At 39.6% G+C, this 27,511-nt stretch overlaps 2 protein-coding genes across 2 annotated transcripts in view; both read right to left on the bottom strand.

Annotated features, from left to right (window-relative positions):
* LOC118800630 (NACHT, LRR and PYD domains-containing protein 12-like) overlaps positions 1 to 7,258 on the bottom strand; it is a 46,687-nt gene extending 39,429 nt beyond the window's left edge. Inside the window, exons 1-3 of the mRNA XM_036560893.1 lie at positions 7,064 to 7,258; positions 953 to 1,049; positions 154 to 816 (exon numbers count right to left, since the gene is read on the bottom strand). Of these exons, the coding sequence (XP_036416786.1) occupies positions 154 to 816; positions 953 to 999 (710 nt within the window). The 5' untranslated portion in view covers positions 1,000 to 1,049; positions 7,064 to 7,258. The remainder of the gene's footprint in view (positions 1 to 153; positions 817 to 952; positions 1,050 to 7,063) is intronic.
* Positions 7,259 to 16,212: 8,954 nt separating this feature from the next.
* Positions 16,213 to 27,034, bottom strand: LOC118800629 (cation channel sperm-associated protein 1-like). The gene is made up of 14 exons (XM_036560892.1): positions 22,160 to 27,034; positions 21,836 to 21,931; positions 21,437 to 21,544; positions 21,194 to 21,286; positions 20,353 to 20,452; positions 19,877 to 20,144; positions 19,459 to 19,572; positions 19,192 to 19,351; positions 18,440 to 18,675; positions 17,874 to 17,937; positions 17,479 to 17,551; positions 17,346 to 17,397; positions 16,814 to 16,901; positions 16,213 to 16,687 (listed from the first exon to the last, which is right to left on the bottom strand). The coding sequence occupies exons 3-14, from the start codon at positions 21,460 to 21,462 to the stop codon at positions 16,540 to 16,542; spliced, it is 1,422 nt and encodes a 473-aa protein (XP_036416785.1). The 5' UTR covers positions 21,463 to 21,544; positions 21,836 to 21,931; positions 22,160 to 27,034; the 3' UTR covers positions 16,213 to 16,539.
* Positions 27,035 to 27,511: the final 477 nt, after the last annotated feature.

Here is a 27,511-nt window from a genome sequence, read left to right as displayed (position 1 = left end):
TGTCTCACCTTATTTGTTGTGATGAAAATGCACATAATTCAAAATCTGTTTGTTGGGCTTGAAATGAAATAACTAGAAAATGATCGCAGTCAGCTCAAATAATCGCAATCAGGCAGCTATGTAATAATCAATAAACTGGTAGTGGATATTTACCCTGAGTCAGAGGATCCTCTCTCTCTACTGGACTGTGCTGGTAACATAGACACACAGCTGGGTTCTTCTCCCCCTCTGCTGAATACAGGACGGTTCTTCATGGACTGGTCACTCTTCATAGACACACAGCTAGGTTCTTCTCCCCCTCTGCTGAATACAGGACGGTTCTTCATGGACTGGTCACTCTTCATAGACACACAGCTGGGTTCTTCTCCCCCTCTGCTGAATACAGGACGGTTCTTCATGGACTGGTCACTCTTCATAGACACACAGCTGGGTTCTTCTCCCCCTCTGCTGAATACAGGACGGTTCTTCATGGACTGGTCACTCTTCATAGACACACAGCTGGGTTCTCCTCCTCCTCTGCTGAATACAGGACGGTTCTTCATGGACTGGTCACTCTTCATAGACACACAGCTGGGTTCTTCTCCCCCTCTGCTGAATACAGGACGGTTCTTCATGGACTGGTCACTCTTCATAGACACACAGCTAGGTTCTTCTCCTCCTCTGCTGAATACAGGACGGTTCTTCATGGACTGGTCACTCTTCATAGACACACAGCTGGGTTCTCCTTCTCCTCTGCTGAATACAGGACGGTTCTTCATGGACGTGTCACTCTTCATAGACACACAGCTGGGTCCTGGAGATGCTGCACGCTTCACTCTGAGAAAAGTTTATCCACAGTGATATTAAAGTGCTGAGTAATTATGTTCTTCACTAAGACTCACTTATTCTGATCATAAGTCACGATTTCCTCTTTCTGTTTAATCAGGTTAAGAGCTGATATAAAGTTACTCACTTTAAATCAGAGGTTCTTCCTCCACTGCTGGAGTGATGAAGCTCCATCACTGAGGTTTTACTCTCCACACACAGCTGGACACTGGAGATGCTGCTCTCTGTGAACAGATCAATAATGTAGCATGAAATAATACCTGGTTACTGATACAACATTTAACATATGAAACTAAATGTTATTTTACTAGATTCTACTAAATAACTAATAGTTTTGGGAAATTTATGTCATGTTTATTAAAAATAATCCAATACTATGTAACAAGAGAGGTGGTTAAAGCAGATACAGGAATCGGACACCATCACATCTTCTGCTGCTCCAGTCTTTATTAATTATAATCAGTCATTATATGATACTAATCTGCCGTGTAGAGCTCAGACTGTCCATCACACAGAACTGCACACTAGAGAGTGTTTATCACTTTGTACATGAACTCTGAAATTAGACATTAGAAAAACTTCAACGAAAAGCCAAATGAAAACACTAAATCTTGCAAAAGATGATTTTACATTTAACTGAGGTGAACATAGTCTATTAATACAGATGAGATACAGGGTGATGGAAACAGAGTGTTGAATAAACAATGACGTTGTAGAGACGTAAATCTCATATTTCAGCTTCAGCTGATCACCATGATAATAAAAGATCTCTGTGTAATTTTGATCCAGAACTGTATGATCATTCTCAGGTGGACGGTGTTGGAGTGGAACAGTAATCTGATCTCTCAGTAAATGGTCCATCACTCTGAGCTGCTGTAGTTCAGCCGTGTACAGATGACCACTGTACTCAGAGCTAATACAGGCTCAGACTCTCCATTAGGCTACAGTTAGGTTCTCTTTAGTTCCACGGGACTAATCCTGTTATGGCATCTTCAGGATCTTCATATAAGAGTATAGAAACACTCAGAGACTACCTGCTGAGGTTAATCAGGTGAGGCTGGAAATGAGGAACACTTCACTGCACCATTCATACTGTAAACTCTCTCTACCTCAGTAGATCTGTCCTCCTCTCTCGTGTAGGTTCACTGGTGGTTTTGGATTGTGTTGTAGTCATGGCAACCCCTGGTTCCTATCACCACTGTAAATAAATCTGAACCATTTCACACCAAACCTCTCTGAGTCACTCTGTTTACATCTCAACTAGTGAATTATTCTGACATTTTAGTGAATTATTCTGATATTTTGAAAAACTGGTGGAATTTCCCTGTAACTCCAAATGTGTTTGCGTTCTGTTAAATGGTTTGTTATGGGTTCAATACAAACATATACAAACTGCCTTGATGTTAACTCTACTGTGTCCTGTACACTTTACGGCATTTTATTAAAAACTTTAAATCTAATCAACAGCTTAACGTACAGCATAAAATTAATTTCATGCCTGAAATTTTTAGAGCTGCCCAATTCCAATTTTTCCTCACTGTTTATGAGTGAGTTATTACATTGAATATAACACAGTTCCAACTTTATTACAGCAGAACATGAGAACCACCCATCATATCAGAGCAGGACAGAAAAGAACATGTTAAGCACACTTTTTGCAAAACAGAAAAAAATGAATCTTTAGACAGATTTCAAATACATTTCAGTGCATAGCTTAGACGCATGACTGTCATGTTTCATGACATATCATTCCAATTCATGGAATTCATGTAATTTTTACTCCAAATTAATTTCTAATTTTAAAACAGAAAAATGTTAATTAAATAATGATACAGTATATTTTAGAGAAAACAACTTTACATCTGTACAACTCTTTATTTGGCTTTTAAACTACTATCTTGATACAAAAGAACAGTTATTCCAAACTGTTATCTGGCTAATTTAAAGCAGGTTTATGATTTGCGATTTATCAGCAATTTCTGTACTCATGTATTTAAAAAGCTTAGATAATAAACCATCAGCGATGTAATGTCTCCTACATCAGCTTGGTATGAACAGCTAACGCTAGCTGGCACATTATGTGAGAGACACTACACGGCTCTTCCTCACCACAAACAACTGTGTCAGAAAAGGGGAATCAAAATGTGACAGCAGAGCCACGATGCTAAGACACAAACCAGGAGTCGTGTTTCTGAGTGAGCAGTGAAACGTGGATGTTATCCAAAGTACTGCTTTAAAAATTACAGCTAGCCAGCTAGCTTTAATGTTTGATACTCATTTGGTACTCCTTAAACTGCTAATGCTAGGCTAGCTAACTAGCACCTCTAGCTAGGGTGACCAGATGTCCCTGTTATTAGTTTTTAACTGTGAATTAAAAACTCACCGTAAAGCCCTAAAGGCTGAGTTAAGCGTTATACTTGACGCACTAAAAGTGGATGAGGGTGTGCATGCTGCTATCGCGACACCTCCAACCCTGAACACTGGCACCTCTGAATTTTTGTAACTTGGCGCTCACCGTGTGCAGCACTTCATTTACTCAAGACGGCACGTGAACCTGTTTGCGTTTACAGTTACGCTTCCGTTGTTGCAGTATTTTCTGATATATGATGGCGCTCTCACACACGTGCCTGTGGAGGTGAACCTGCTAAGCAAATCTCCCTTTAAATCCATTCATTTTGAATGAAGCTCCACGATTGAGGAGAGCACCAAGTTAAATTCAGAGGTGCATGGCAACGCGCTGCAACAGTGTGTGGTGTCGGAGGCGATTGAGTCATTTTGTCACATGCCACTTACAATGCTTCATGTGTAAACCTAGCTTTAGGGTCTGGCTTTTGGACCAGGGTTTTTTTTTGTAGCCATGGGTCTCTTTTTTCTACAAAATATTTAATGTGAATATGAATTATGGGCTCATACAGCCACTGAATCGTCTGTGGTAAATGTGTCTCTGCCTCATCCCTGGCTGAGTCACTAGACTTAGTGAGATCTGAGACCTTTTTTACTGAGCGACTGTATTTCTAACAAGCGACACGTCTCGCAAAGGGGAGAGCAAGACATATCAATCTTTTATAGGACTGTTGTAATTTACTCCTATGCATGCTGCTCAGAGTAACGTTAACGTCAGTCTCAGTCAGCAGCTCCTCTGGCAGCAGTGTCTTTCTCTCTAATTGCACCGTGAGCTCACAGACAGAGTTAGTTAACATGATTATGGGGAACAGCATCAACAACTATGTGGGGTAGAGCTGAAATCTATTGAACCACTGTAGTTTAACCATTTTCTTTATTGAGTGTTTCACTGTTTCCCATAGCTTCACTCTCCATGGTAGCTACTGTATGATTTTCTGACATGGTTTAAACAGTTACTTAGTGTCCGATTTTATCAGTCGGCCTTCAATCATAGTTTATTACATTACAGCAGTTACCATGGCCAAAATACAGGAAACTGGAACTGGCCCCCTTTTTTATTGCATAGATGAAAACATGGGATATTTTAATGATATATTGACCATCGAACTGGAAATGTCCTTGGTTTTCATTTCAGAAAACTGGTCACTTTACCTGTAGCCTACACTAACAAGAGAGCTTGAAGCCCACCAAAGCCACATTACATATAAAAGTTTAGGTTTCCGTTTATGATGTTACAGAAGTCACTGTCAGGCTGTAAATGTGTCACTACAGCTCAATCTTGGCCAGCTGGTGCAGCAGCTAATGAAACCTACCTCGTCTGGAAGTACAGCTACTGTTAGAAATGGCTTCTAGCTATGAAATCTTTGGTTTAAGCTAAATCAGCGACTCCATATTCGCTGGCAAGCAGACATAACTCTAGTGTTCAATCACAAACTATCAAAAGAACACAGAGCTACAAGGCTGTGTTTATGTTACTTTTTTCAGTCATTTCATTGCCGCTCCTCTTTAATGTGACCTTGCAGCCAACAAAATTAGGTCTGAGTATGTGGCACCATGAAGCCATTTCTCAATCTTATGTCACTGATATTCATTCGAGCTGAGAACCTAAACTATAACTAAGTAACTTAATACACTTCATATTTATTTGAAAAAGCAAATCTGCATAGATCACCTCCGTTTTTGGCCACTAACAGCAAAGGCATTAGAATAATTTCAATGTTCACACAAAAGCACATCCACTTGACTTTCAATATGAAATCTGAAGCGGAAATAATTAAATTAGACTATGATGTGAATCAAACCCGGAGCCCATTTAAATACACATATTTTGGATCATTAAAAAAAAATCAAATGGACATCATGATCTGTCTATGTATTTAAGACACACAGGACCATCAGTAAACAGAGTTTTAATGTTATCAGGTGGCTAATTCTGTTCTACAAGCAGCCAGCAGGAACACTGAATCAGAGTCACAGAAAAAACAATGGGAATTCTAATCTTGCCCTCTCATTTGGAGCTACACCCTTTCCTCTTGGAGGTTTTCCAGCATGCAGTAAACACATCCGCTCTCGTCCTTAAAGGTGCAGGCATTAAATTATGCAGCCGTACACTGAGCGACTGGTCATTTACCTGCACTCAACACCAACATTTAAAATGTTGTTCTCTGGTTTATATTATTAAGTTGTCTTTGTTTTCTTATGTTTCTGTCACTGGATCCTCTGAGTTACAAAGATCTGTTATGCTCATTTTCAGTGTTCATAATTGTATTTTTAGGCTCTACTAGAATAGATTTACATGCTTCAATGTTCCAAAAACACGTTATTTTTCTCATTCTGTACCTGCACACTGAAACGGCATCACATGAAAAAGAACCTACTATTCTTCAACACTCCGAGACGAGGCCAGGAAGCTGTGAAGAACCGGGCCCAGAGGCCCAGGGGAAGAGTACGCTTTCCTGAAGGGGGGGGTGGCTCATTTCCTGGTCACTGGGGAAGAGTACGCTCTCTCTTTAATTTAAATAATTTAATTTTGGTTCTGGCCTCTCCAAAACGGCAACTTTATAGGAAAAATAGGCACATTCTTTACTTTTAATGCAAGTTAAGAATCCAAATAATTAATTTAATTTAATTATAATAATTAATAAAATATAATTCCTCTCTAAATATTATCCGATGAAATTTAGTGCCGAAAAAGTTGATATTCTCACAGAATTGCAACATACAAGTAGTTTTTTTGCTTTTCAAGATATCTTTATTTTAAATTACAGAAGAGCTTAAGTTGAATATAATTGTATGAGAAATCAATATTTAATTTTTAACGTCACTTATCCTGCTGAAATCAGTGCGTGGGCTCTAAAAATGTCTCAGTGTAGATTTTGGTGAGCTGAACAGGTGCGTTTACTCTACTCTCCCTCGTACATTTTGTCTGGAAAACAGCTCGTTTTGAGAGGTAAACGTGATGTTAGTTGATCAGTAGTGGTGCTGATCAGTAGTGGTGCTGTCAGCCAAAATCAAGGAAATTACGTAGAAAAGTTGGTGTTTTTCAACTATTCTAGACCAGCCCAGACTGACAAACCCCGCCACAATGGTGGATACCCATAAAGCACTGCGTTATGACATCACATTCCCACCCTACATGTATGTGAGGGTAAATTCAGCCCTGTGGTTTCGTGAATCAGATGCAGAGTTTGTTCATCATTCAGCTCTGATCTGTGATCTTGGATAAATAAGAGCCAGTATTCCTGTTGACTAACTGCTGCAGTGACACCAGCAATAAAAACTACTTTTTCTATTTCACTCCATGTTGCTTATGGCAGATTCCCCACATTCCTCCTGATCTCCAGATCATTACTGCTTCCTGAAATACTGAATGTGTGTTTTGTACTGATGGTCTTAGAAAGTCATTGCGCTGGTTTCCCCGAGTTTCTCTCTCTAACGCCCCCTGGTGGAGCTTTTCTCCACACGAGCATCTCGAATCCACTTTCTCCTAAACTCCATCACCCGCCCTGTAGCAGCTTCGGCCTCGGAGAGCCTCTAAACGGGTGCGATTTTATTCAGCTTGGAGCTCAAGTTCAGTAACACCTTCACTAAAACTATAAGACAAAGGAAACACAAACAAAGACACTTTCACCAGTTCAGAAGATGCAGAATTAAAAACAAAGGCTTTATGATTTTAATGAACACACAGAGATTCAGTCTAACGCCAGAAAACGGGTGGGTTTAGCGACCCGAACGAACCGAACCGAACAGATTTTTTTCAGAAGCTACAAAACACACAGAAACTCAGTTTGGCCCGTTGCTTAATACACGGGTCCACCAGCTTAGAGTCTCATACCTGCTCCAGTGTCTGACGGAGCCTCGAGGATTTTCTCTTTCAGCCGTTTTCTGAATCCGCTACGTGATGAGAGCAGAGTAAACACGGCGAGGAGCGTCTCCAGCTGAGCTCTCTGTAGAGGAAGGCTTTCACAGACACACACAGAAGGACGTTACAGCCACAAAACGAGGGAACAACCAAACTGCGGAGCTGCTACGGATGTTTTCCTGGATCATCTCCAAATAGGAGGGTCTCAACTCCAAGTCCCAAAGTGAAAGGAGAACTGTTCCTGTTTGACTTGGGGGAGGGATTAAAGCAAAAAATCTCATCGAATATTTTTCAGGCCCTACAAAAAATCACTGCAGTTTTTTGTGACAATAAAGGTAAAACACAAATGGATTAAACTCCTAAAATACTACAATCACTGCAGTTCAAACACAATAATAATGCAATAGAACTGCAATATAAACGCAGATATTAATTAGATTATTCAGCCATATGAGTATAATTGAAACAATAAAGTGATACTTGCAGTAAAAACATCTTCAAGAACTGCAGTGTCCACAAAAAACAACTGCACTTTTTATGGTGAGTAAATGGTAAAAAAAATTACAACATACCAAAGACAAAATTACATCCAGTGAACTTTGTCACAGTTCATTTACAGCTTATGTGATTTTTTTAAAAGATATAATTTTATTTTAACAATCTGAGCAGGAATTTAAAACAATTGAATTTAGATTCAATCAACTGAATTCAGTCTAAGAGGATGAAACTGGTGCAGCGCAGTGTCTTTTTTTCCGAAGTTTGTCTTCATTGTTCAGCTTGGTATGAATGACTGTCTTGATCTGAGACGCTGAAATATTAAATGTCTGCTGGATGTGGTTCTGTAACAAATAACAAGAAGAGAAATGCTGGCAAGCAGGGCTGCAGGCCCCCACATGCCTCCTCTGATACGTGTGGAGCCACCAAACTCCTTTTCACTGAACAGCAGTGGATTTCTATGGGAAGTAATGTGCCACTCTATACTACTTAAATCCATCTAGTCCAGCTCCCTGACCAGCCAGTAAGCAACAATAGACTCTCTGAAGATACAGCTAAATAGAGTGCTTATGGTCCACTGCAATGTACTGCAGTATAATTGCAGTTAATTTCAAAGTAACTGCAATTATTTTTTGTAAGGGAACAAATAAGTTTTTCCCCTAACAGTTCTTCACAGTTTTAGTCAGGTTAGCTACAGGGCTCATAAATAAGCTTTTGACCTGAAGGACACCATAGTTTTTTCATTCAAGGTTAGCTTGGATACTGTTTCTAAGTCATAAAGCCTGCAAAGTGGTTGGTTAGTGGGAAAATCAAACCACAGAGCCTCTACACATAAGAAAGCTTTTGACTGGTCAGTTTATTCCGCTGGAGTGGAGCCATATGTTGAGTTGCTGTCACCAAAGATATAAAAGATAAACCAAGATGGTTCCTGTCTGTTTACATCTTGCGTCTGAGGCGACAGCAGCACCCTGTGCTGAAAGAATGGGCAGCGGGCTGAACAACCAAAAACAAAATTGTTTTTTAATCAGATCAGCTCATGTTAAATGCATGTTTATGCTCAGAATACTCACAAGACCCTCACATTTACAAAAATGTACACAAACTTCACTGTAATCATAAAGGAGGGGGAAATAATCGCCAGAGTTTGGTGAAATGGGCAGGATTTCCTGCTGGTGTGAATAGGGGCATTATCCAAAATAAAGTGGCTCCAGCCGTGCATACTATGCACTGTGATGAATCTCCACACTCACTATTCCCCTAGCCTAACTTCTCTATTCATTTAGGGATTTGTTTGATTGATTGATTGATTGATTGACACTTTTTTAAGCTTACAGTTTTGTTCTTTTTTTGTTCTAGTTTTTTTCCCTGGAATGTTTTCTCAACACTCTGTGGATGTCCTCAACCCCAGTGTGTGGCCAAGTACAGTGCGCCAAGAGCGCTTATTTATGAAGTGGTGGATGGTACAGTTGTGGTTCAGGGCCTCTAAGCCTATAGTAAACTGTGCTCTGTGTGATGGAGAGAGTTTGCAGTAGCCCACTTAAAAGGAGGATTATGACCACCTTGAGGCGGGCCAGTTGTATTACATTAAACATTACACACTGACTGAACAATACAGTCAAGCCAGATTGTTTTTGACGCCTTCCACCACTGGGTTTAAAGCTGGGGAGGTCAGAGTCTCAAGCGACCTGTAGACTAAATGCAACCATGCCGTCCATCCACCCTCTAAAGAATACAAACACGACATGGGAAGGAGCGATGAGTGCTGCACTCTACAGGGCAAAATCATCCAAGTGAGTATTGATATATGAATTATTTATAATACAAAGAAAGACACACTGCTATGTGTAACCCAAGTTTCGAATAAATAATATAGAGGCACTAATAAAGCTGAGAAATTGAATTAAATTGTTTAAAATCATGGTTTGTTGAGTATAATTTATTATAGCATAACAAACAGGCACTAGTGGAATAAAATAATCAATTGAAACTATTAGAGGTTAACAAACTTATGGTTTCCTGAAAAATCACATAAGATAAAATATAATAATAATTAATGAAGAAATAAAACTCTTAAACTCACAGAAACAGTCAATAGTATTCCTGGGAAAGCTCACAGTGCAAAAATCTAAACAAAGCCCATTGCACAAAATTTCAGCCAATCAGTGGCCAAGTAGGCGTGGCCCCCAAGCTTTTTCTTCTTCCAAAAATTTCTCTCTGTACCAGAGGAGAGAGAGAGACATGCAGAAGGTCTTCAGCTTGATGTCCTAGAATTATTATAGCTTTAAACTGGGAAACACTAGAATTAAGTGTTTCTAATTGTAGAAGAAAACCTCTGAGTGAGGAGAGACAAAAAGCTTACGGGAAAAAAATTCTCAGTTTGATATCTTAGGCTGAAAGTAAGGAAAACCAAGACAGTCATTCCTGTAGAGCTGCTGTGGAGGGAGAACTTCATCGTGATTTACATCTGCAATAAAATATAAACATATCGGATTGGATTGAAATATGTGAAACATGTATTCATATAGACATATTTTTGACTAAAATAGCCAAAATAATAAATTGTCTGATTAAGAACTACTGGTGCAACTGCAGGGACAAGACAGTGAGCCAAGCCCTGTTAAGGACCACCCAACCAAATCTTGAGTTTGAGTATTCCTTTTTTTTGGCTGGACTTTCATTCTTCATTCTTATTTACTCGTTCACTGATTTTTGATATTTGAGCAAGACTGAACTTTGAAGCTGAAGTGAATACATTAAAAAAAACTTAATTTACTTTAAAGCAAAGACAGATATTTTTTTTTATTGTTTTTTTTTATCACTGTTAATGTCATTAACAATTCTTGGTTTGTTGATGGTTAATCCTACAATTTCAAGGTAAGGTGATTTTGAGCTAAATAGCCTAAAGCCTATTTCAAAGAAAAGCTAAAGTTAAACCAATAATAAATATTAGTTTCTATCTTTAAATATGAAATGAAATCCTAAACTCTAAAAATAAATAACAAAATGGTAAAAATTCTTACCTCAACCCGTAGAACCAAACGTAAACTGAACCTGGAACAGAAGGAATTAGTTATTAAAATAACTATAAAAAGGTTACACTAATTGTAAACTTAGCCGAGGACTGAATTACCAAACCTGAAATAGACCACATAGGTGATTAGTGTAGACCAATAACACTGAATAATACTTGGGTTTAAAAAAAAAGAAAGAAGAAAGAAGAAGTTCTTACCTGTGATTCTGCACTTTGAGTTTCTGTACATTGATTTATTTATTACATTTTAATTTATTTCCTGAAAAAAAGAGAATGTTTGCTATATTGAAGCAAACGGCATAATATTTTCTCAGTACAGTACATAAATTGGCACATAACTGGTCTCGTGACTTTCATGTCTGTTGCTTCATTTGAGAACCTAACTGGTCCATTGGTCATTTCAGCTTCTGTACAGGTAACTCACAACATATGTGCCATACACACGTGTCTAGAGTACTTTCAAATGACATATGCATACAACTGGCAGCATATTCCTTTCTTTTTCAATTCAAATGAAAATATGTGCCAATTTCATGTGCCCAAATCTTAAAATTATGTGCATCCCTTAAAATTAATATCATAACAATAATGATATGTTTGTGGCTGAAGACCATTTCTGGCTGCCTGTAATATTTATTTACATATAACTATTGATAATTATAATACATAGACCTCAAAAGCAAAATAGTAATTTTTTGTCAGAAATCGTGGAATTATTATCAGTTGTGTCCAAACTATGATAAGATTCTACTATATAATAATGATATGCATTTGATTTTGGCATATGAACCGTGGAGCAAATTTTTGGCCAAGCATCAATAACCTGATCATCCATCCATCCATTCATCATCTAAACCGCTTATCCTTCTGGGTCACGGTGGGGTGCTGGAGCCTATCCCAGCTGTCATTGGGCAGAAGGCAGGATACACCCTGGACAGGTCGCCAGTCCATCGCAGGGAACAACCTGATCAGTTACATTTAAATTGGTATACACAAAGATGATAAGCGTCTCTATTATCTGTTTCTCTATTTTCATGGTGGTGAACGTGAGAGTAACAGAACGCTAGTATTCCTGCAAAACTTCTAGTTAATAAACAAACACACATGTAATTTATTCAACTTTAGCCCTTGCAGTCCACCATCCAAACCAAAGGAAAGAGATACAATATCACAAAAACAAACTGTGGTGCAGTCTTCAGAAAATGAACTGGGTAGGAAAACAGCCTGATGTTCTTTAGAGATGTTCGCTAACAAATACTGCTGTCTGAGGCTGCAGCTACTGAAGCAGAATCAAAACTAACACTGACACTGTACATGATCAGATTAGGAGGAGGGTAGTGGAGCCTAAATCAATACTCAAGTAGAAGTATTGATATTTGCATAAAATAATTATACCAGGTAAAAGTACCTTCCACAAAAACTTGATTAGAAATACAAAATAAGCAGGTACTGAGTAGTGAAACTCCTTAGTACATCAAGCATTTATCAGCATAGGAACTGAAGATTGTGCAGCTCTATTCTTATTTTTTTGGGATTTTGGTCTAAAATACAAAGCTCCAAAGTCAGAGATGTAACCAATCACAAAGCAGTACAAATATTGCCACCATCAAAAAAACTGAAATTAAACACAAAGAAATGGAATTAGTAACTAAATACAAATGGCTAAAATGTAATGGAGTAAAAAGATTCCTTTACTCATTTTAGTAGAATTAAAAATATGATTTGAAAATACTTAGATGAGTAAAAAGCCATCAATATTTTACTGAAGTACATGTTCATGAGTAAATGTAACTACTTACTACCCTCAACTGAATAGGTTTATGAAGACGTCATTAGCATGACATGAAAGGCAATGTTTGTCAGTGGTCTAATCACATTTTGTCACTCAGCCACTTTTTTTTTGGAAGCAATATGTTTGGCCCCACCACTTTTAGAGGTGTGGCACCACCCCCGCTTTCATTTTCATTGATCATCTCTCACTCATGCATTTTCTTTTGTATTAAGGCCTTGAATGTTTATATTTGTTCTTTCTGACTATTATTTACTTTGTAGAATACATACATACATTAAACCTCGCTCTAATCAACGTAAGATCATTAAATAACAAAAAACACTTCGAGATCTAAAAAGCATCATCTAGATTTTATGTTTCTGTCAGGAATGTGGCTTAGTGATAATGGCACAGCAGGAGGAGGAATGGCATGCATTTATAATAGTGAACTTAACTGCAAAAACCAGCAGACCATCCTTCAAGGAGCCAAATATGATGAAAAAGCACAGAGTAGACAGAGTGAAGGGTCATTTGCCTAGAGTCTAACCCCGACTCTCAGACATACTGGAGTCAACTCTTTCAGAATCGACACCCCATCACTAATGGAAGAACATGCATGTTAGTGCTGTAAGGTTCTGTATTTAAGCGCTCCCAAACTTCGAACTTATACAAAGTTCTTACAGGAATGTTCACTTGGCAGCCATCTCAGCAACACCGCCCGGCAGTTATTTCCAGCCATACAAGACCAGACTCATATCTCTTTGAAAGGGGAGAGACCAAAATACTTCAAACTACTGTTTAAAACGATATTTGAAATCTCCAGTGAATTTTGACAGAAACTTCATAAATAGTTTGTAACGTTTGGCTAAAAAATGCACAAAAAACAATATTTTTGGCTTTTTCTGGCTACTGTACATGCGCAGAACTCTTTCCCCATCAACCCACAATATCATCTTTGATATCATCAATGTTTTTCCGCTCAGGGCATCATCCGCAAACTGATTGGCTCTTTTTATTGAAGTGCAGGACTGTCTCTGACGCCAAACCGATGCCATGTTGGCGTTACAAGTTTTCCTATTCATGTTTTAACCAGTGACCGGCTTCCTCCTTAATATTATACCATCTCTGTGGTATAATGTTAATAACTTGTTCCACTTTGGCAGCAGTTCATGTTCGACACGCTGTCAGACAAACAGTTGTTGGTTTTGTGTTGTAAAGCCTGTAGAGATTTAAACTGATGTAAAAGAAAATAGCAGTCAAAAGCTGAGCCGAGATTCTCGCAGCATCAGATTCCTCACATGTAGAGCTGTGAACAGGGAACAATAGACAAAGCTGGAAAAAGCTGACAATGTACAAATGTGTATTCCATGTAGTTACGTCTCTGCGTTTAGCCTACAAGGTGTCTTTCTGCTGTGTGTTAGTTTGTTAAAGATTCCATTGATTTTTCAAAATGTCTGTATAATTCAGTGATTGACATATAAATAAAGTCACTCTGATTGGTTTGATGTGAAATGGTTCATTTGCAGAGAAGCTTGATGGCTCAGATTTTTTTTACAGTGGTGGTGATAGGAACCAGGAGTCCCAATGTCTACAATGTAAATATCACTATTATATCTATTATGCAAAACCACAAGGTTTTTTTATTTAGGGGTCAGAACTGCTTTGGTAACTTACAAAATTGTAACAGTCAGCTGTTGTAATCAGTGTAGATTCTGCATTGTCTGTAAATTTATGACGACTCAATATTAAAGTGCCATTTCAGAGTTGGATCTGTTTGTTTGTCTTTCATTTGCATATTAATATAACAATGTAAAACATTAGCTAACAATACTTAACTATCAGTACCGCTGGTCATCAGGTCTCTATGAACGCCTGTTTGCTTGATGTTTAGCTAATAGGAGCTCTCCAAATCAAAGACCTTTATGTGTCGCTGACATGTCCTATGAATTTCACCCAACTTACCTGGTTAAGTTGTTTGTTGTCTGTCTTTCCTCTCCTCATTCGACAATATCAGCAGCATGGTGGTACCGTTAGTGTGGCTAAGTTATAAGTCAAAGTAAAAATGTTTACTACAATGTTACTTTATGACCTGCCACAGCTGAATTTGACAGCTACTGTAAACATACTGTACAAGACGTGAGACACATGACAGCTTGTCAGGTCTGGGGCAGGGAGGAAATGGCCTGAAGAGCTCGAACCGCATCGATTACCTCAATAAATTAGTTCTCAGTTATGACCAGAAATGACCAGATCCCTACACTATTCCTGACCACAAATGGATTTCAGGTATGTCCAAGTGGCCAACATGGCCCAATATGCACAGTTACCTCATACAGACACCCAGTGTTTATACAAAAAGCTGTGTGAATATAAATCCTTAGACGCATATGATTATGTACTATTGGTGCAAGAGATAAAGTTTCACTGCACAACAACTCCTTGACAGTGTCTGCAGTTTTTCTTTCTTGTGGGCTGCTGTGCTCTTAAGTTAAAAACAGGTGGGCCTTGAGGTGGAAAAGGTTGAGACCCCCTGATGTAGGGGACAAGCACTCTTTATAGAGAATTCTGAGAGGACAGAGAACAATATGTCCAAAAACACATTTGGGCTGAAACCTGTGGATTCTTGTGTCATTTCACAATGAGAGAGTGTTTGTTTGGGGGTGGGGGGTGAAAAACATCAAGAGAAACTGACTTCAGTAAAATTAGAAATACACTGATGTCACATTACAGTTTTTAAGGTGAATGTCCATCATCCTTCAGTCCAGCTGAAGAAGAATGTTTTAAAGTAGCTTAATTTAACTGAAGCTTAACTGAGATAAAGTTAAAGTAAATGTGTTTATAATTTACATATTTTTGTACACAATCATGTGAATCTACAGCCAACAGAACACAAAGGTCACTGATCACTGCCTTCTTTTACACTGTAGAGACAAAAATGAACAGTTTCTGAACTCATTCATTTTTTTGATGGATCAATAAATATAGTTTCAAATATAATTTCAGTATTTCAATTACATTTTTATTCATCAGGTAAAATTAACATTCAGCACAATTTATTAAGAACGTGACTCTGATTTAAACTGGAGGTAAAACTAGTTTAATAACTTTCACCATAAAACAGAACTTGTTCCTGTTCTGTTATTAGCTGTCTGTCGCCCCCTAGTGGAGATTCCTGAGATTGTGCGGTATCTGCTGTCAGATATAATGTCAGTGAGAGGGCTGTGATTTGGAAGAAGTAGTCACTCTTAAGTTAATTGAAAAAGCAATTCACACCAGACTTTAAAGTCCTGTGTGAATTTTGTGCAAAGTATCCTAAAATAAATCTCTTAGGGATTTTTACTTCTGCTTGATTTCCAAATTGAGTCCACAGCTTAGCAACGTCTCTGTTTAGTTCATTTCTCCTTAGCCAAGCATCCAGGCTAAAAAGGTGATACAGCTATATCTATAAAAGCACCTGCAGTGTACAAACATCAGTATTTACTAATGCATCATGGGTAAAATTCAGTCTTTTCAACTTCAAAGAAAGCTTGCTGTATTACTGCCCTCAAACACTGTATTATTATTATTATTATTATTATTATATTGTTTTACTTCTACCTTGTTGTCCTCAGGTGCTGTCAGTTACCTGAACAACAGCTTCTCTTCTGTTGTGTCTTTTTTTGCTTATCTCACTAAAGCACAAGCATCACAGCCAAACAATGAGCTTTTCCTACCACAAATTCCAGCCCTATTTCCTGATGTCTGCATACGTGGATGTGTTCACTGAAGTCTAGTTGATTTAGTATAAAGACCAACTCACTGTTGAGCATTAATCACACTGCTGTCTTCTGCTTTCAGGCTTTATTGGTGATTAAGGGTGTTCTTGCTTGTGTGTGTGTATTTGGTGGATGTTGCTCTGAACTGGAATGGGCTGGTGGAAGCTGGAGGTCTGCAGGTCTGATGTTACTGAACAGTGTCAGTTTTGGTCTCCTCATCCCGGTCCTGAAACAACAATAACTGTGTCAGTAACTTCTATGTGAGCAGTAAAGACGAGTACAGTTCATATCCAGCTGAATAATGTTTGTGTACTAAAGCTGCAGACTGAACTCTGAATGTTAAAGAACTTTAACAGTGTTTAACACCAGCAACACATCTTTTTGGTAGTCGAGCTGATCATAATGGCATGTATGTAGAAAAGCTCCTCACCGTAAAGAAGGTTTCCACAAGATTGTCCAGCAAACAGGCTTGTGATCTGTATTTCTGCATGTGCTGGTCCATGGCGGCCAGTAATTGCAGATGCCTGTTAATCAATTCGATCTTCCTACAAATGTAAACAATAAAAATCCTTTAGAGATTATTTTTCATATTCTTATTGATTCTATACTGATCCTACACTGACATGCTTGTTGTAGCCACATAAAAGTATTTCTGAAGCAGTCTCTCTCACCTCTTGCTGTGTTTGCTTTCACTAGAAGCCTGTCTGAGAGCCTCCTTGTAGAGTTCCTCCTCTATCTCAGACTGACTCATCTCCAGGACTGTGGAAGTGAAAGAGATCCAAACAACAAATACAGAATGTGTAAATTCAAGAAGAGGCCATTTAAAGATCACAGATTTGAGGTCTGCTACACACGCTGCTGTACTGATGGTTCATTTATACGCCTTCCACAAAACTGGAAATACATTAACGATCTGCTTTAAAGGCTTTCGCTTCATAGGCTGTTCTCACTTCCTGTCATACTGGGTTCCGTAAAGAGCTACATTTGTTAACTGATTCCAAAGATCAAAACACACTGGAGACGGCTCTATGAAAACATGCCTGCTGTTGAAGGAACACAAAACTGAACCTATGAAGTGGAACCAAGTGGACACTCGCAAAAAGACCTTCTCCAGGTTATCAGTGAAGGCTTAGGATACAATTTAAAAAGATGTTATATGTGGAGATGTTATATATTTTTGTAAGTGTTCTGTTACACACTTACCTTCTACTACCTTCTTGGTGGACTGAATTTCACCCTCGTTCACATCTGGAGACTAAAATAAGAGCTTAGTTAGATACAGAAACATTACACATGCTTGATTATTCTCCACTGCAGGTGTTTTAACTCTGTGTACCTTTTGACTCTTGAGATGCCTCCTTTTGCGGATGCTCAGCTGGAAGTTGTCCGCTAACACTGCAATGAAGAGACTAGGAAGACAAAAAGTTAAGAACAAGTGGTTAAATTAGATTAAGTCAGCATTCACTGCCTAGTGATCGGTCAAGGCAGTCAGGCTTGTGATGAAAACCTGAAAGACATTTTGCTGCCCGTATGAGGGTTTTCAGTTCAACTGAGTGGTGGGATGAGCGGCAAAATGCCTTTAAGATTAAAGCACAAGTCCAGCTGCCTTGATGTGCTTCTATTACACTATTCAAAGACTGTGAGAACGTTACAGACATCAGCAGGTACTGTACATGTGGTTCATAGAATAGAAACGGATGTAAAACTGTGAGGTCATTCCAGGAAACTTACTTCAAGAATGTGAAGAGCTCCACCAAGATGTACAGAGAAAGGAAGTAAATGATGTGAGGGGCTCCTGTTGGTTGGGAAAAACATGGAGAAGAAAATAAAGGTCAGATTTCCAGCTGGACAGAAAATCACAGTTACCAGAAAAGGTAAATACTCAGCTACTATACATCCTTAAACAGACATCACTATGCATCTATCTGAATATGGTCATTTGTCTGAATAATATTGTTTGGCTATTTTCAAACGCCACCTCCCCTCGCCGCTCCGCCAGAAAAGAATTAGTGCATTGGTTCTTTTATCTATATTTGCCTACTTTATAAATAAATACCTCCCCCAGTCGCTTTTCAGTATTCAGTGAATTTCTTTTAAAAATACTGAAACTTACCAAAATAGTTTAATCGAACCAGCGTGACATTCAAGATTTAGTGAATCGTAATCCAATCAAATCGTTGTGAGGTCAAAGATTTTGCTCAAATTGGCTAAATTCACAACTTTCAATGAAAGCAATGACTTTCATGAGTTTGCTCTTCACATGATATGTTGATGCCCAAAAAGAGATGAGCCCTTACCGTTGTCTCTGCTGGTCATGTAGATCAGGGACCAGTCATCCAGCGTAAGGATTTGAAAGAGGGTGAAGACGGTCCTGAATATGTTTCCGAAGTGTTCCGGGTCCGACTCATTAAACGTCTCCCGGAATACCACAGAAAAAATAAACAGGAACAGGAACATCAGGATGATGATGGAGCTCATGGACCGGAAAGACTGAAGGCAGCTTAATAGGATGGCCTGGAGACCCTTGAAGAAGCTAGCAAAAAACAGAGAGTGTCCCCGAGTTATTATCATACATTAAAGAAAACATGGACACATGTAAGTCTGGTCCATAAGACTGGTCTACTTTTACAAACATGAAAGCCAATAAGAGCCGTACAGATGCAGCACCATATTCATGTTCACTGGCTTAAAAATTCATTACATGTGATGTTCACACAGCACACAGTCCTTCTTTACAGGTGTGGGGTTTCCACCTCTCTTCTTTTGTTGTTTTGACTGCATAAAAATTCAAAAAGAGGTCAGAGATTCTTTGGGACTGGCCCAATCAGCTGTGCTTTTCTGCATGTCTTTCAAACCTTGAAGTCCAAAACAAATGCTTGAAAAACAGCCCATACCATTCCTAGCTACAAGCATGCAGACAACAGGCCTGTGATTTTATAGTGTTGCCCCATACGATAGTCTGTTTGGCCCCATAGAGTCTTGCTACAGTTCCTTTAAGTCTCAGCAAGATCATTTCACATCAGTGCAAGAGGTGTGGAGATTTCCTTACCGGATGGCTTTGAGCAAACGCAAAGCTCTGAATACTCGGGCTCCTTTCACAGTCTTGAGCACCCGGAAGAGAGTGGAGGCCTGTCTACTGCTAAGGCCTCCTGCAGCCTGCACCAGTGACAGCGTAAAGTCCACCAAACTCAGCAGCACAATAAAGAAATCTGAAAGAAACAAGAAAAAGAGCTACTAAACACGTTCTGGCATTGCAGGAAGAGGCTGCCATCATAAGACCATGTTGACTACTGTCATCAGAGGTTAGTCAACTCACCCAAATCATTCCAGGGGTTCCTGAAGTATGTACGTCCCCACACCAGGATCTTAAACGCAGCCTCCATGACATAGAAGACCAGCAAACAGCTGTCCACTGCTGAGAGACACCAACCTAGTACAACAACATAAAACAACAAGGAACAACCTCATTTACTCTCAGTGTAATAAGGCAGGGGTTACTTTATCATTAGTCCTGAGAGGAGTTCCAAGTCATAATGGAGTCTTGGAGTTGGACTCAATCAGGATTATGCATATAAGCATGTGTGTGTATCAGCATTAAGTTATGTTGCGTATGTGTGCATGTATGTCACTGATCCACGCTCTGATCTCTAAAGTAACCAGCCATGATTCTAAGATTTTAGACACAATGTGAGTGGACAGAGTGACAATGAGTGCTGGAAAGGATATGACCGTACCTGTCCTGACAGTGACGCCCTGGAAGGTCTGGGCCATCAGCGTGCCCATATCGAGCAGCACCACCACCATGATAAAATGATCTAACATGGGGTTCTGGACGATGCGGAAGATGATGCGGTACAGCTGCAGAAAGCAGGAATGCAGCGTCCACCCAACCTTCACCATCAGATCACCAGCCTCCTTGGTGTACTTGGTCTTTCGTCTCAGCTTGCAGCAGGTATGAACGACATAACATACCAGGATGCTCTGAATGGCTATCATGGTCATCTGGAAATACAGAGACAGTCTTAGAGAGTTTTGTCTGTGAGACTTTCAATAACTGTTACTGATTGTGTTAACATTGATCCTGAACTTATAGATCTGTCTTACTGAAAACAGAAATAGCATTGCCACAAATTAGTAAAGCACTGAAATGCAGGCATAATCCTTTATATAGTGTAGAATGTTTGTAGGTGTAGCTCTGAATATCCCTCACCTGCATGAAGAACAGCCCCCTCACTGGATCCAGAGGAAACCCATGAACATGCAGCTCAAAACGTACAGTGTGTTCACAGAATGTGCTGCTAGCAGTTTCCCTAGACACACACACACACACACACACACACACACACACACACACACACAAACAAACACCAATGTATAAATTGAATACTTGCTCCTCGTCACCACAAGTGGGCGCACTACAGTCAGATCTTACGCCTGTGATGTTGGAGTGAAGCAGAAGCTTGGCTGCTGTCATGACCACCCAGATAAAGATGGTGCCATGATGAATTACGAAATCATTGTTCTCCACACGTGACTCCTCTCTGGACTGTATAGTTGGGTTTAGCGTTGGTGGTGAAGATTTATTACCAAAACCGTGAATATTAATTTCAGGTCTCAGACTTATCTATGGACGTACATGCTGTTCAGACAGATGAGCGCAAGACAGTTTGACTAATAAACAGGCGTCTCATTTTTCCTCGATTTAGACTTTGAAATGAAATTAGGGTCAATAACATGAATGATAAACTTCACATGACTGACCACATTAGAAACACAGGGTCATATTCAGAGTTGGTGACTCCAGTCAGCCGCTTACTGGACATGCACACTTCCAGGTGTACAATGACCACTGAGCAAATCTCCCTGAAATGAACAGGCTCTGATGCTAATGACCCTCTCCAGGTCCTATAGGAGCTCTACAGGGAGAACTACATTACTCAGACAGGCTGTGTAAGGACTTGTTTCTAAATTTAAGCAGGAAACAATGTTGGTCTTCATTTATTCCTAAAGGAGAAAACAGTAAAGTTCAAATCCCAAATAAGTGGACTTACTTGTTGGAGACCTCAATAATGAAGAAAAAATCCGGATCCAGCAGATTTCTAGGTGTCAGATCACCACAGGGAGAGTTCCTCTGACACAGCCATCTACACACACACACACACACACACACACACACACACAGGCATTAGGTTAGTCTCTAATAAAAACAGCAGAGGGAGTTTTCACACACAAAGCTGAAAACACTGTGAGGCACTTCTTCTTCTCCTTCTCTCACTCACACACACTATACACACCTGACCCTGTTGGAGGCGCCGCTCATGACTATGAAGCCCTCTTTAGTCAGAGGGAAAGAGTCCGGAATGTCTTCATACGTCCACACAAGAGTCTGCTGAGAGCTCTCACTGACACACACACACAGGAGAGGACACCCATTAACTTCATATTAAATACAGACATATTAACTCTTTATTGTTCAGTGCAACATTATTTCACAATAACAAACCCATATTTTACATTAATAACTTACTTATTTAGTCTTACATTCGCATAGTTTTACCAAAACACATGATAGTAGTTTAAGCAGTGATTTAAAAGGAGACAGCAATATGAAGAGACAGACAGACATGTTCCTTTCTTCTTAACTGCAACACAGTGATCTGAAGCTTCACATTAAATCCATCTGATGTACATACCTGTCGTTGAGGCTGTTAAACTTCAGGATCTCCTCTTGACTGTAATGACGTATGCTTTCTCTTGTACGTCCCCCACCGACTACTTTAAAAGTGTAGCTATTGAGTAAACAAACATGCACACAATGAACATCAGAAGGAATCTTCTTTAAAAATACAGTGAAAACACAAATGAGACAAGAGAAACTATAAACACCTCAGTGGAAAAAGGACAATAAAAACTATTCGTTAAATTACCAAATGTTCCAAAATACATGCTTTACAGTGCATTTCACTCCCTTATATCACACAAAGGTAGTAGAATGAGAGATGAAATGTAGAGCTTACCTGTCAAGGAAACTGACAGACTCTCCTACCACAGTGTCCTCAATAACAAAGAAGGGGTAGAAAACTACAGAGAGAGAGAGAGAGAGAGAGAGAGAGAGAGAGAGAGAGAGAGAGATGTTTAATGTACTAGTTTTACAGTGTGGGAAAACGTTATGAAGACACTAAAAGATCAGCTTAGCTAACTGATTAATCAGGTTTCAGCTACAAAGCAGCAGAAATCTGATGAGCGTGTGAAGCAGCATCAGATAGAGAGAGAGAGAGAGAGAGAGAGAGAGAGAGAGAGAGAGAGAGATGTGAAGCAGCATCAGATAGAGGTTATTTCACAAAGCAGGATATCTCAGTCAGCCACATCATTGAGGTCAAGAGTGAGGGCTGTCCAGAGGGAAGGGAGGTAAGGGACACTCCTCCTGGATAAAGCTCAACTTTGGGCTTAAGCTGTGCAGCTTATGGAGAAATCCTCCTTGGTGAAATCCTCCCCAGCAGAGTCTGCAGTGAGAGCGGATTCTTACCGTGACTGTAGTAGAAGCAGGGCATGCCAGGTTCTGGGTTCGGGCAGTCAAAGTATTCGTTATTTAGGCGTTTGCTCTCCTCAAGCGTGGTGTTGAGGTCAAACGCCAGCCTTTTGCCCAGAGGACAGCCTGGACCAGCTCCCCACTCTGACTGCTGAAGGTCACAGGTAACCATCACGGCCAGGACAGACAACAGCAGCACCAGCAGCGTCGCCTTCATGTCTGAAACACTCTGACGCTGAAACGTTCAAAACGTTGGAATCATTAAATACGACATCAATGTTTTCAAGAAGAAAAATACAATTAAGACACTTTAATTTAATTCAGCCAGTAAATACATACAAAATTATTCTGATATTCTAATGTGGCGCAACTACACAGGTTTAACATCACCTACAGGAAGTGATAAAGCATTAAAATAAACATGAAAACATTTAGATAGAAATGATGGACAGAGTTATAGATGATTCTAAATTGAAGGAGAGAGTCAGCAAAGATAATGCCAGCTTAGTATAATATAACATGTTACATTATCATAACAGTATAACATAACATACTACACTATAGAACTATAGTACTGTATCTTTAACGCTCTATTAGTGGTTTCATGATTCAATAATGCTAAAATACTGATCTTTCACTGCACTTGTAGAAATATGACCACTCAGCAGTTTCAGTTCAAAGCTCTCTATAGTAGAGCTACGACATCAGAGGACAGGGCTTCACCACAGGAACTCCATTTTACAGGAAAAGCTTCACTACATTTTTATAGAATTGATTTATTACATTATTACATTAAACTGTTACATAAAACTGACTAAAAGACTTTTAAAACCAAAATTCAATTGGTGTGTGGTCATTTGTGCGTATGCGTCAAATATTCTACTATGGTGTCAGACGCCAATCATCTAATCAGATTTCAGAGCCAGAAATATCTTCTTCATAATAAAGAAAAAAGCCGTGAGAAGCTGAGCGTTACAGTGGTTTTAACACAAGTTAGCAATTTGAATCCAACAAGAATCACAGACTGCTACAGTCAGGAATAAAGCTTATTAAACAATGAATTAAACATACCTGATGGATAGAAAAACCAAGTGTTGTGCTCAAAAGAGAGATTCACAGCTCGCAGTTCCTGTTTAACAAAGTGTAGACCACAGTCAAAATTCACTCAGAGAACATTCTGTCCAACAGCGCTTTACTGACCTGCTAATATTAATATACTGGCTAAATTATAATGACTAATAATATTTAAAACCTAAATATTTATACAGTGTAACCTACAAATATTCACTGTTTTATTACTGTGAATATAATATTACAGTTTTCACAGTTTCTATTATTTGAAGCAGCAGAGCTTTTCTACTTACCGTCTCGCCAAAAGCGTAATGACCCAGTGATGGACAGCGAAGTCTTTATATGACGTTTATGCGCATTGTGACGCGATAGTTATGACGCAATCGACTATTAGACCCCGCCCCATCCATCGTTGCTTAGCAACTATAAGCAGGCACTTGTAGTCCGCGTTCTGCCCATAAGAGGAGCTCCAGGTCTGAGCTCGATTCCTCTGCGGCCAGAATGAATGGGGTTTTAGAAACATCGCCTCTGTCGCACCCGGTGTTAATAAAACTGTTCAGAACCCGAAATGTTTTGTTCTGTGCACATTTTTCTCCCGAATATCGCTGGATCTGCGAGGTCTTTTGTAAATATGTCTCAGTGTGTGTTAAAGTCCTACTACAGTCTAAAAACATAAGAGAACCGAAAACACAGACTGACTTCGCTCTGCTTTAAGTTTGAGCTCAGCTAAGCTGCTTTTCTCTCCTCCCTCAGCGTTCGTCTCTTTACGAGGCGAAAGTCAGCTCGTCCTTCAGCAGCTTCTCGTTCACATTTTCCCGTTCCACCTTAAGTTGTGCCGGAGGTGCCGGCATAGAGACACACAGATGCGGCGGTGTCTGTTTCTCTGAGGCGCTGCGTCTGCGCGTCCGCCATGTTGTGTCCAGATTCACTGGTACTGAGAGGCGATGAGTCTCAGGATTTAATCGGCCACGACTTCCTTACGACTCAGCCGATTTCACCACACTCGCTTGGGTATAATCCTCAGACAGCGGTTAATCCGGGCTGCACGGAGCCGCTCTCGGTAGCTTTTAATGCTGTAATAACTGATCGGGCTAATTAGCCGCCCGGACCAGCGGGAAGAGACTCAGCCTGACGATGACAACGAGTTTATCGCGAGATCCGCTACAAACATAATCTCACCATCAGCGAATCCTCAATGTGTGAATCACTGTTAAAATTAATACACATACAAATAAAACAACCCCCCAAAACACAGTAAAAGGGATTAGGCTGGAGTTTGGCTTCATATCACTCTCTGGTGCCCGAAGCTGCACCATTTAAGGTGGAACGGGAAAATTCAAACAAGAAGGGGCAAATATGAAGCTAACTTCAGCTTAATGTGTTCATAAACTGTTATGAATATCTACACGGATTAAATAATGCTATAATTTACCTCGCTACAAAGCTTTAAGCATCACTGTAAACACGGAACTAACGTCCATATTAAGACCCACTGAATGAAATGTATCAAATGAAATCAGCTGAATATAAAACTAGATGAAGAACAATCACATCAACAGGTTCTCTGAGCTTCACCAGCCACACAGCCAGATCTACACATAAACACCACACAAACAGGAGCGTGAATCGCTGCTTTCCTAACTGAATTATTATTATTATTTTTAGTTTTATTGTTTTTTGTGTGAGTTTTAACTCATAAAAATCTTCTTATCTGACTGGCCTGAGGCCGACTGGTTGAGGAGACCCTTCTCACAAACAGAGGGATATAAAACTGCATTATGATCAACACTGTATGAACTTTTAACTGAGATTAACTTACTGTAAATGACAATATATGGTAAATACTGGTGTCAGAACTATAAAAGCAAAGAATATAAAGCGCTGTTAATGACATTATTTCAATCTCTGTTTCTCTCACATTCCCACTAAAAATGAAGTTAAACTAGACGGCTTGTCAGCTAGCTAACTCTAGCTAATGTTTGTTTTAGCCTAACCGCTTTTCTTTGCTTCAAACCCAAAGTTATCCAGTAAAAACCCGATACCAGCTATACTGACTGTAATCTGCCACAAATCCATACTGTAGTTGGGTATATTCACTCTATAACTACATGGTATATATATTTTATAGTGAGTTTTTAGTCCACATCCTGTCACAGCTTTAGCGGTCGCTAAAGAGAGAGCGAGTAAAACCAGAGATCTGCTCCAGGCCTGATATGATTGGCTTACAACTTATTACTGCTAAAATTACTGCTGCTGAGTGCTGATTGGTTGGCGAGAGCAGCTCATTGTTGTGGCTGTTCGTGCTCACATACTGTACGTCATGGACGTATATGAGGTGGAGCTTTAAACTGCTATAGCTCGAGTTTAAAAGCTCTTAAAATATAACAGCAATGGTTAAATGTTTTATGCTTTTCAGGAAATGATTACTTTCTTTTACATTTAAAATGTTTAAGCATTTAAAAACTCAATTGCTCCATCTGAACTTGTTCATTTTGGATTTGCTCGGGAGCGCCCTCTAGCGTTTAAGAAACCCAGAAGACCTTACAGAGTGGTAATTCTCCTCTCTACAAGTTCTCTGGTAGAGCTCTGTCATGTAGCTCTGTCTGGTAGCACAGCAGAGGTAGCGCCTCCCCCAGGTCACGCCCTGCTATCACAGTATATTGTGATTTTGGAGACGCGCTGGCACAGAATGAATGAGAATACATTATAGGTGATTTGATCTAGTAGATTTAGTTTAATAGTAGATTTATTTGGGAAGGGGGAATAACATTTAGCTAAACCCTAAAACGAGCCTAGCAAAGCCCATGACCATTGCTATAGGCTACTCCTAACAGCAGTGCTGATCACGTATTCCAGCACTTCTGTCCTGATACAAAACAATAGAGCACTAAATTCACATAAACACAACAAACACTGCAGCACCTTCACTATAAAGCACCTGCTCACCACAGACACAACGGTAAACGACAAAACATCAGACGCTGAGACGCACAAAGAAAAGGAAAAATAACACAGCAGACTTAAAAACCTAAACCTGTCCACTAACTAACTACTTCATAATGAAGCAGTAAATGTGAGTCTCTCCTTCTCTCTGCTTTGGGGCGTTTTCTTTTTCTTCACGCTGAGAAATCAAATAGCGTAATATCTCTCATACATTGTAGGAGTGGATCAGACACAGCAGTGCTGCTGGAGTTTAAACTCATCAGTGTCACTTCTGGACTGAGAATAGTCCACCAACCGAAACTGTCCAGCCCACAGCGTCCTGTGGGCAAAAACTCCAGCAGCACTGTTGTGTCTGATCCACTCATACCAGCGCAACACACACACTAACACACCACTTCAGTGTCACTACAGTGCTGAGAATGATCCACCATCCAAATAATACCTGCGCTGTGGTGGTCCTTGGGGGACCTGACTGTTGAACAACAGGATAAAACAGGGGCCATAAAGTAAGCAGAGAAACAGATGGACTACAGACTGTAGTTGTAGAACTACAAAGTGCTCCTATATGGGAACTGGAGCTGATACTTAATGAAGTGGCTGGTTGGTGTATAAAAACTCACATTCAGAAAAGACCAACAAATAAGCAGAGCTGAGAAAGAACAACAGCGACAAAGAAGCAAACACAAAACATCACATGACAAAATATGAAGAAATAAATGACTCATCTAAGTACATAGAAAAGACACTCATCCCACCTTTAATACAGTAGTGTATTAAGTTTGGGTGCCCATTCATTTTGGAGTTTCCCAGGAGCGCCCTCTAGTGT

Source organism: Colossoma macropomum, unplaced genomic scaffold (assembly GCF_904425465.1).
Source record: "Colossoma macropomum unplaced genomic scaffold, Colossoma_macropomum, whole genome shotgun sequence".
NCBI classification, from domain to species: domain Eukaryota; kingdom Metazoa; phylum Chordata; class Actinopteri; order Characiformes; family Serrasalmidae; genus Colossoma; species Colossoma macropomum.
The sequence above is the reverse complement of the archived record's forward strand: the minus strand, read 5'-3'. Positions and strand labels throughout refer to the sequence as shown.

Coding starts and splice junctions, on each gene's coding strand:
- LOC118800629 (XM_036560892.1), bottom strand. CDS start 21,462: ATGAGCGGCGCCTCCAACAGGGTCAG. Junction 21,287..21,436: donor GGCGCCTCCAACAGGGTCAG/GTGTGTATAGTG, acceptor GTGTGTGTGTAG/ATGGCTGTGTCAGAGGAACT. Junction 18,676..19,191: donor CGTTTGCTCAAAGCCATCCG/GTAAGGAAATCT, acceptor GTTTTTTGCTAG/CTTCTTCAAGGGTCTCCAGG.